Here is a 10,364-nt window from a genome sequence, read left to right on the forward strand (position 1 = left end):
TCTCTAACCCTCACTGGCATTGAACTGTCACTAAATGATATGCAGCAGGCTTATTCAGGAAAAACACATAATGTGACCTGTTCACAGTACGCACCCAGATTATGATGGCAGTTATTTAAATGTGTGTTTATTTTCGGCCTGTGTGTTAGAATTCGCCAACCCACAGCTGCTGCATGATTGGATACGACTGCTCCGCTTCCAAAAGGTCATGTGATAAACCAGACTTTGGATGCTAATTGGGGAGGGGGTTTATTGTCTCAAAGTACAGAGACTCTGTAAGGAGATGTTCCTCTTTCTATAAAGGTTTAATTTGTATCCTCAGTAACTTGCTTCAGAAAATGATCATCACTGTAAACTAAACTCTAAACTATGGGGATTTGTAATAACTTGGTTTATGCACAAACACAGTAACTGTCCTTTAACATATCCAATATCAGTATATCAGATGTCAGATCAGTGAGTAAAACATAGTGAGGAGAGCGCAGTACATTGCCCGTACAGAGTGCTGTTTATCCTGGCTTTAGTCCTTTTCCAGCTCCTAGACATAAGCCATGAATCCTCAAAGCAACACATGCTGCTGTGTTTTTACACCGTTCTGTCCTTTTTCTCCTCGGCGCTCCCCTAGACGAAGGAGAATGAGCCTCTAATCTTCATGATTCACACTATGATCGAGAACTCGGCACCGAGGCCGCAACTCTATCAGCAAGTAAGGTCCTAGGCAGGATCTGGCTTGAGTCAAGACAACCCATTTTCCCTTTCCTCTGCACTGTGTATCTGTGTTGTTATGTCAAAACGTCATGGCAATCATGATACTTGACTTTAAGGTTAGTTAGGTATCATCTTTTCGTTTTATGTTAAACCTGAATGCAACAACATTGAAGTTTTGAGGTTTTGCTCAACTTAACTCCACTGGATGAAGACATTAACTCAAGAAGCTTGCAGTTTGTTTTCCCTAAAGGGACGACCCTGTTTTTCAAAAAGGACATTTTGGATTTGACCTGAAATGGAGCGGACTCAAGCCAGACCTTTGCCCTGGTAGCCCAGTGTACCCATGTGTTCCCTTCATCTTCACCTTCTGTTTGACCACTTTAGATGTAGACAGCGTGTTCATAAACCCGTCAGACATCAGCAAACCTTCACACACATTCTCTCAGCATTATTCAAAGTGTATATAAAGGTGTTTTTGGTTTCAGAAGATCTCATTTCATTGCTTTTTATTTGAAGCTGTTAGAGTGTCATAAAGCGTGCATGTTTTGTAATGCTGCACAGTCATGGATTCCTCCCCTCACTGTCTCTCATACAGCGCTGTGTTGTTGTTGTCATCGCTATGGAGACGCTTATATTGTTTGAATGTTTATGTCTTAAAGATTCACTTCTCAAGATTTCCTGTGAGGAATAATAACCCTCATGTTTCTGCATATATTTAGTTTCTCTTAGCATAAAAAACTAAAAGCTAAAGCAAACAGCAAGACATTAAATATATATTTTACATATATATATACAGTAAATTGACAAAGAATAAGATATCATAATATGGTTGTCCACAAAACGGAAATATAACAAATGACATCGATTGTGAGGTATGTGCTAGGACAACTTCCTGACCAACGATTGTACTGACTCTTACGCAGTGTCCACACGGCGGCGTACGTTGAAGCTTCAACGCTTCTGCCCATTCACTTTGAATGGGGTGACGTCACGCTTCGCCGAACTGCATTGTGGGAGCGTTGCTTCGCTTTGCTCACGTTGCTCGCTTCAAAAGTTGAGCAATGTTCAACTTTTGAAGCTTCGGCGGAAGCGTCAGCCAATCAAATCATATGCCAGTACAAGCTCTAGCCAATCAAACCGCGTGCTTGTGTGTCCGGGGCGGGAGATTCATGTGATTGGTTGTTGGTCGAGTTTCAGACACGCCCGCTGGCAAGCTTCAACCCGCGCCACCGTGTGGACGCTCCGTAAGGGAGCCCTCCGGACAGTATTAAAGTTAAAAGATAACACAGATTTTATTGAGCTCCAAACAGATTGTAAGCTCTACTCAGTCTACAAATCAACATTTGAGAGAGCGCGGTGATAGATCTGCAGAATCTGCTGTGAGCGTGTCATCACCATGCTTTCCTCTCCTCTGAGCGCTGAGCAGGATCTTTCTAGCCAATCATTTATGCCTCCCAAGCTATAACTGCACTATCCTCACTTTGGCTCAAAGTTAAGGTCCACCCAAAAAAAAAAGGACAACGTTCGATTTACTTATTGTATGCCTTACGAGTTCAGTAGAATTCAGACCTTCCAATCAACTTATCACTGCCTATATCAATAATGCCTCTACTCTGAAAATGCTGGTATTCTGAATGTGGACACGGCACACTTTACTTTTGAAATTCCACACGACAGTAAACCCAACAAATCAGTTAATTTGATTTCAAAGATCAGAGACAAATGTAAATGATGTATTTGTTCTGTTAAAATCATCGATAACAATTTTAAACTGGAAATAATACAAATCTATTTCATACTACAAATAGAAGGTAGCTAACACAGCCTCTTTGATAATCTATCCAGCAGCCATTTTGCATCAATGTGTACAAACAAATCATAATTTGCCAATCATTACAATGTGAGATGTGAGTAGTTATCTCGTGTCAACTATTTTAGATTTTTAAGATGGAAATGGCTTCATCACAGCTCAGTCCCTCCATCTGGTGACTGACACCCAAGCGTCCCATAATGCCCTGCTGCCTGCCTGCCTGCTCTCAGGAGCCATAAGATAGGGAGAATCCAAAGGAATTCCTCCCGTCAGTCACACACCTCTCTCTCTCTCTCTCTCTCTCTCTCTCTCTCTCTCTCTGGAGCCTGGGCCCTCAGAGGTGGACTGCAGGCTGAAGGTTATTCAGTGTTTGTTAGTTGGTTGTTAGTCAGCGCTTTACGCCAGATTGCTCCAGTTTCATTCTTTGTCAGGGTGAAACTTCCACTGTAAGTGAACCAGGATCATCTAGTCCAAACTAATCTACAATCAGTTTGCAACTCTTGATTACAATAAACAATAGTTTAAAATGTACCCAGTGAAGTGAAAAACACATTGTTTGAACGCATTTATTATGACGTCCAGTGTGTAGACCACTCCTCAGACGATGCTTTCTGAAGGTCCCATCTTTAAACAGCCTCCAGACTCTCTATGTGGGGGTGCACCAGGGTCTCTCGGCTGTATTTCCTGGAACAAAACAGAATAATTTGCTCTGTAAAATTTACTGAAGGATTTGTCAGGAAATGTTATCACTTTGCTCCAGACCGGTAACACTCTGACCCTGCCTGCCCTCATCCATCTCCCTGTGTCCTTACTGGAGGAGGACATGGCAGAATGACTGCATTGCCCGGTGTGGATCACATCGAAAGACACTGTTACTCTAAAAACACACGTTTTAAGAAGCAGTGCATTGAAATGACAGACTGTTGATCAGTAGCTCCTTTCTTAATGTCCGTGTCCGAGAACCTGCTCTGGAAGCTTAATGTTCTTGGCAATATATATTTATTTTTATAATGTCATAATACTGTTTACAGAAAACATTTAGAAAATTAGACTGAAACGACCAAAGCAGAGACAGAACTATGATTTGGCACACAGCGGAGAATTACACTCTTGCATTTCATTAACACATATTAATGTTGGGCTTATTTGTATGGTTATTAGGGTGCATCTGTCCTCCTTTCCTTTTCTCCACATTATTATATTCAGCCACATTATCCCTGGTAACACCTGTGTAAACAGCTTCAAGCTAAATGAAACAGGATTAGTAGGTATGCATTAAGCACTCATCCCTTCATCCCCTGCAGCTGGAAAGAACAGCAGAGGCATATGAATGATTTATCTCTAAAATAAGCAGCATTTGCATCCTCTGTGCATTAGGAATAATTAGGATAAGAAATGATGTTTGAAGTAGCACTTTAGAAAGGCATGTTGGAGGCTGCAGTGATCTGATGCCCCCTGCTGTCAGTATCTGATGGAGGCTCCGTGTTTCAGGTCAGTCCAGACGACCATAAAGAAGGCTCCTTCATCCAGCGCACAGAGGAGCCTGACATAGACGTAAGACAAGCCCATTCTTCAGTGATACAGGTGATGTGGTTTGAACAAGGTTGAGCATGTGTGTTTATTTGTGTGTCAGACCAAGCTGAGCAGACTGTGTGAGCAGGACAAGGCTGTGAGGCTGCAGGAGGATAAGCTGCAGCAGCTGCACAGAGAGAAGGTACAGCTCTCCCTCTGTCCACTCCTTTTTCTGATTTTGTGTAGGTCTGCATGTGCAGTAAGTATTTGTGTGTGTATGTGTGTATGTGTACAGCACACTCTTGAGACGGCCCTGCTGTCTGCCAGTCAGGAGTTGAGTGAACATAGCGGAAACAACGGCGCCGCACAGAGCCTGCTGCAGCAGAGAGACACGCTGCAGAGAGACACGCTGCAGAGCGGCCTGCTGCAACAGAGAGACACGCTGCAGAGCGGCCTGCTGAGCACCTGCAGAGAGCTGAGCAGAGTGACCACGGTGAGACACACACCAGACACACACACGTCGGACACACAGACAGTCTTGTGTTTCCCAAATGTGGGGCCCAAACTTTTTCCCCCAATTGTGGGGTCCACCCTTTCTAACTACACTACACCTCTGTCAAAAAATCAGGCAAGTAAAAAGAAGAAAATTTGAATCACAAAAATCACTTCAAATAAACATAATTCAAAACTTTTGTCTTCATGCTAGTTTTTTACTCACTCAGTGGGGCCCAGTTTCTAGCATTTAATACTTACGAGGTTCAATGCATACATTACACACACACACACACACACACACACACACACACACACACACACACACACACACACACACACACACACACACACACACAGTCCACTGACCCCTCTCCTGGCTGCTGTCCTGTTCAGGAGTTGGAGCGCTCCTGGGGGGAGTATGACAGGTTGGGGGCCGACGTCACTCTGGCGAAGTCCACCCTGCTGGAGCAGCTGGAGGCCCTGGGCAGCCCACAGGTAGCACAGACGCACATCCACACACTTCACACTCCTTCTGAGGTGATCAAGCTTGTAACGGCATATTTGTGGGTTCTCAGACAGAGCCCCCGAGCCAGAGACACATCCAGATCCAAAAGGAGCTGTGGAGGATCCAGGACGTGATGGAGGCTCTGGCCAAAAACAAACCCCAGCGGAGCACAGACAACAGTGAGGCTTCACATTCATTTCACATTAATCTCATGTGATTAACATTATGAGAACTAACGCCTTCTCAGGTGTCTTTTATTCTGGAAAAGTCCCATTCCTTCTCTCTCCTTGTTTCCATATTCAGCAGGTGTGCCTGCTTCCAGACCGCTCTCCAGTCTCCAGAAGAACGAGGTACAGCAGTCCACACCACACACACTAACAGCCACACCACAAACACTAACACACACCACACACACTAACAGCCACACCACACACACTCCCAGCTGGATCCCAACAGCTTCACATGTGTTTGGGAAGCTGTCATCCACATGTTTCTGTGATTCTCCAAATCACCAAAATGTGTATTTTGATGTCGATGTGTTTTTAAGCCAGTTAATAATATGACTTTATTGTCATTGCACAGTACATGTACACTGTGTTTGGATTAATTTCCTTCTTACCAGGCAGCCACTGGTTTCCTTCTGAATCAGTCCATTACGTAAATCAATTCCTGCTTGCTGTAGATAATGTCTCAGTGACCTTTTCTTCAAATGATACCACAGGCAGTTGGCAATGCAACACATTTTTCCAACACTCTTTAGACTTCAGAGTTTCTTGTTCGACAGAAAAAAATGTTATGAGATTGTTTTACACTGTTCTGTGTTGAAGTCTGAAGGTGTGTTCAGGCCGAAAACAGAGATAAGTCTTGCGTTAGTTTGACTGCTCTCTGACTGATCTGTTGTTAGGATTTGATGCAGGCAGACATTACAGACACAGAGAATGATCCCAACTCCACAGCGCTTTAGCATCCTTCAGCTGTGTGTTTGGGTCCCTGTGTTTGGGTCCCTGTGTCTGGGTCCCTGTGTGTCTGGGTCCCTGTGTGTCTGGGTCCCTGTGTTTGGGTCCCTGCGTTTGGGTCCCTGCGTTTGGGTCCCTGCGTTTGGGTCCCTGCGTGTCTGGGTCCCTGTGTCTTTTGGTCCCTGTGTTTGGGTCCCTGTGTTTGGGTCCCTGTCTGTCTTGGTCCCTGTGTGACTTGGTCCCTGTGTTTGGGTCCCTGTGTGTCTGGGTCCCTGTGTTTGGGCCCCTGTGTTTGGGCCCCTGTGTGTGCAGTGGTATGGTTCTGTGCTCAGTGAGCGGCTGTGTGTCTGCAGGCAGATACGCTGCTGCCACTCAGTCCTCTCAAAGAGGCGGACAGCGTGCCCCCCCGCCCGCCCCTTCCCCAGTACTACGACTCAGCAGAGCGCCCCCCCAACATGCCCCCCCACCACTCACACCCAGGCGGTCGCCTGCAACCCCAAACGCACCGCCCCGAGGACCGCAAGGCTGGCTCCAGGAACGGAGTCCACAGCGTAAGAACCGCTGAAATACTTCATGCCCCCCCTCCTGTGTGCCCCCACCGTCCACAGACTGTGTCGACCATCATCAGCACAGCTTTCTGTAGGCTCACTACATTTTTCTTTATTTTCCCCTGATTTCATATTCAAGAGACTCATCCCTCACCAAGCGCCATTTTGGATACATGTCACTCATTTCCTCGTTTTTACCCAGCAGTCCATGCTCCATCCAGTCATCACTGTCGCCCCCCAACCGCTTCACTATCATATTCAGACCCCCGACCTGGGTTACCCCCCCCCTGCTGTCTTCATAGGATTGCACAAGGTCTGTGTGTATGTTGATGTGTGTCACCTGTTTCCACATGGTGTTTGATCTGACCTTGAACACTCTCCCTCACAGCAAAATCCAGACTACCGGCTGTATAAAAGCGAGCCTGAACTCACCACGGTGAAAGAGGAGTTGGATGAGGCCAACGGGGAGGACAAGGACAAGGCAGAGAGCTCGGACACAGCTTCCAAAGGTACTGAAGCTTACGCATACATATCTTTATATTTATTGGATTGTCTTCATATTATACTGGTTGGAGACAGTGGTAAAACATTTGATCTATGCTTCTGTACTTTCATCAGCAATCACACTGATTCATTTATCACAAAAACAACCTGATAACCTGCAGTCAGTCCCTGAATGCCTCCTGTTTTTGTGGATTTTTTGTTCATGTTTTGTATCTTTTGTGAAATGGAGTACATACATGCCACAACATGAGCAATCATCCTGACTGCTGTGTTTGTTTGCTGATGTGTAGTCTCTCCTACAGCGCCCTCCTGCCCGGTGGGCATCATTCCTCCTAGAACCAAATCTCCTATGAGTCCCCCCGAGTCCTCCACCATTGCCTCTTATGTCACCCTGAGGAAGACCAAGAAGCCTGAATCCAGATCAGTAAGTGTTTCCCTCAGCGTCGACAGACACAGAAACACAGTTAGATCAAATGATTCCAGTTGAGCAAATGTGGCAGAATCAGCCGCAGGGGGGCTGTCTTGTAAAATGTCTCTGAGGTTGACATTCTTTTGAGTCAGATTCTTAATATGCTACATCGAGAAGGTGACACACATCTACATTTACAATGACACGTCTCTTAATAGTGTCATTCAGAGGACTTGCCATAGGAACCATGTGGGCACATGTTTGTAAATGCTGCCTGAATACAGAGTTCGTCTGCAGGGTCAAAGCTTTTCTTCACATCTCAGAGCTAATCTCTGAATAATGTTGTTGTTTGATTTAGAGGTAATATCTTTTAATATGTCTCTTTAATCACAGTTGTCGTGATTTCTGCTCTAGTTAATATTTTGGTGTTGCATTAGACATTTAAGTAACTCAAGCAGGGAAGAGCAAATGATAAGAATATGAAAGTGTAAGAAGAGTCTAAAAGCACATGAGCAGGAGTTTGGTTCAAATTAGCCTTATACTAATATCAATAAAACAGCAAAGTAGATCAAATAAATGAATGACTTAATGCAGAGTTTCTGTTGCAAACTGAACCTCTGATGGTTATGATGCACTTATGTCTGTTTTGTACTCATTTTCATCTTCACATTGTGTGCAATGCCTTGTTTACATGCTGCTGTAACAAAAATGTTTCCAAAGTTGGGATCAGTAAAGTATATATGGTCTTATCTTATCTTAGTGCTGTGGAATCCTACTTTATGTGTAGTTCCACTTCTACACCTCCACATTTTCACTCCCGGTTTGTGCCGACCACACGTGGGACTTCTATTTGAGTAATTCTTTCTTTACATGCTCTTATTTGTTAGTGGACATTCGTTCACAGTAATGTCTGACTCACTCCATGACACTAAAGGTGTAAAAATCCACTGTACCGATCTAGGGCAGCCACACAGCTGAGACCAGATATACATCCTGACCATAAACACTCAGATTTTAATATCTGCACATACAGTACCAGTCAAAGGTTTGGACACACCATCTCATTCAATGGTTTTTGTTTATTTTATTGTTGTTCTACTTTGTAGATTAATACTGAAGACATCAAAACTATAAAAGAACACATATGGAATTATCTAGTAAACAAAAAGTGTTAAAAAAATCCAGAATATAATTTATATTTTAGATTCTTCAAAGTGGCTCCCTTTTGCCTTGATGACAGCTTTGCACACTCTTGGCTTCTCTCAGTCAGCTTCATGAGGTCGTCACCTGGAATGGTTTTCCATTAACACAGTTGTGTTGTGCAGAGTTAGTGCACAGTGGAAAGCCCTATTTGACTACTGTTGTAATCCATATTATGGCAAGAACCACTGAACTGAGTAAAGAGAAGCGACCGTCCATCATNTGGCTTCTCTCGGTCAGCTTCATGAGGTCGTCAACTGGAATGGTTTTCCAACCGTCTTGAAGGACTTCCCAGAGGTGCTGAGCACTTGTTGTCTGCTTTCCCTTCACTCTGAGGTCCAACTGATCCCAAACCATCTCAATTGGGTTGAGGTCGGGTGATGGGGAGGCCAGGTCATCTGACGCAGGGGCGCCGCCAGGGATTTTAGGCCCCATGAAAATATATCACATTGGGCCCCACCACCAGGCACAGGCCACTTTGTTTGTAAATTACCTCGAGGGCCGTACCAAATGGTCTAGCGGTCTGTATACGGCCCGGGGGCCGGAGGTTCCCCACCCCTGCTTTAATATAATAACATTATAACCAAAATGTCAGTGATTAACATTTAGTTTACCTAATACAGACTCACTCAACGCTTCAAACTGTCCATTATCCAAATACACTAAAAGCAGTTTTTTGATTGTATAGATCATTGGCTATGTGGGAAAATACTGTGTTTGAAATGTATAATTAAAATTAGATGTTAGCTTTTTGTTTTGAAAAAATATGCCCCTTCCTTCAGACTTCCTTACAGAGTCCCTCCTCCAACCCAAACAAACACGCACATGACCAATGAGGGCACGAGATAAGTTTGTGCACAGTTGGAAGGCTGACAGGCAGGTAGGCCATCCTGTTATTTTAGCCGGGCTGGCTCAGATGATTGGTCGTGCTTTTTACAGCGCCATGGCGTCCACAGATGAAATGTTTGTATGTATTTATTGTCAAAGCATTTAATGTGTTCATTGCTATCGGGATGTTAAGAGCATTCCATGGAATATAACAAAAAGTCTTTCTGAAGTGAATTACCTACCCTACCTTTAAATGTCAGCTAAAAGAGCATTGAAATGAAAAACCTCTGAATTTTCTGTAAAGATATTAACAGTAGTCTACTTAATGTCAGCTTAGTAAAAACAAAACATTAGCTAACAGAATAATTTCCACCACTCATGGACCACACCTTTTCTTGTGAAAAACTGGGTGACATACTGTCGCCCTTTAGTCCCTCTCTCTTGTCTTTCTCTCCTTTCTCTTCTTTTCTTAGAGCCTGACTTTTTGAGTCGTTGAGACATGGTACAACACAAGTGTAGGCTAAGTACTAACATCCCTCCTCACATGTTTTCACTCTCTACAAGTGCCGGTGCTGCACCGCGTTTGGAGGCAGGACCAAACCATTACATGTAAATAGAAGGGGGTGTACAGAGGCTTTGGATAATTAACTTTTGGAAGAAAATAAGTTAAATTAATCNNNTGTACCTTTAGAAAACAGCTTATGCCACAATAGGATAGCAACAACAAGTCAAGATAGTCAGTTTAGCTTCGGTTGCTATGCTAACATCACCCATTTTATACAAACCAGTCTCACGGCATTTCGTGTTATAATCACGACATTTAATCTATTGATTCGTGTTCACCAACACGATTTCCCCCTTTTTTTCGTGTCACACAGAACAATTTTAA

At 44.0% G+C, this 10,364-nt stretch overlaps 2 protein-coding genes across 3 annotated transcripts in view; both read left to right on the top strand.

Moving 5' to 3' along the window:
* LOC104950853 (pleckstrin homology domain-containing family A member 5-like) lies at positions 1-8,579 on the top strand. 2 transcript variants are annotated; one of them, XM_010777427.1, is made up of 9 exons: positions 1-706; positions 4,010-4,072; positions 4,152-4,232; positions 4,326-4,523; positions 4,919-5,020; positions 5,101-5,209; positions 5,334-5,380; positions 6,923-7,043; positions 7,329-8,579. In XM_010777427.1, the coding sequence occupies exons 1-9, from the start codon at positions 653-655 to the stop codon at positions 7,523-7,525; spliced, it is 972 nt and encodes a 323-aa protein (XP_010775729.1). In that variant the 5' UTR covers positions 1-652; the 3' UTR covers positions 7,526-8,579. The 2 variants fall into 2 exon arrangements, with proteins under 2 accessions (XP_010775729.1, XP_010775730.1); XM_010777428.1 differs by having other exon boundaries at positions 4-706; positions 7,341-8,579.
* LOC104950855 (uncharacterized) overlaps positions 7,959-10,364 on the top strand; it is a 19,534-nt gene continuing 17,128 nt past the window's right edge. The window contains exon 1 of the mRNA XM_010777431.1: positions 7,959-7,965. The gene's annotated coding sequence lies outside the window, so the exon portion shown is untranslated. The remainder of the gene's footprint in view (positions 7,966-10,364) is intronic.

This window comes from Notothenia coriiceps, unplaced genomic scaffold (genome assembly GCF_000735185.1).
Source record: "Notothenia coriiceps isolate Sejong01 unplaced genomic scaffold, NC01 NC01_scaffold00018244, whole genome shotgun sequence".
Taxonomy (NCBI): Eukaryota; Metazoa; Chordata; class Actinopteri; order Perciformes; family Nototheniidae; genus Notothenia; species Notothenia coriiceps.

Bases quoted from the DNA above. Each gene is read 5' to 3' on its own strand.
- LOC104950853 (XM_010777427.1), top strand. From the start codon at position 653: ATGATTCACACTATGATCGAGAACTCGGCACCGAGGCCGCAACTCTAT. The intron at 4,073-4,151 runs GTAAGACAAGCC...TTTGTGTGTCAG, and splicing joins CAGAGGAGCCTGACATAGAC to ACCAAGCTGAGCAGACTGTG. The intron at 5,381-6,922 runs GTACAGCAGTCC...TCTCCCTCACAG, and splicing joins CCAGTCTCCAGAAGAACGAG to CAAAATCCAGACTACCGGCT.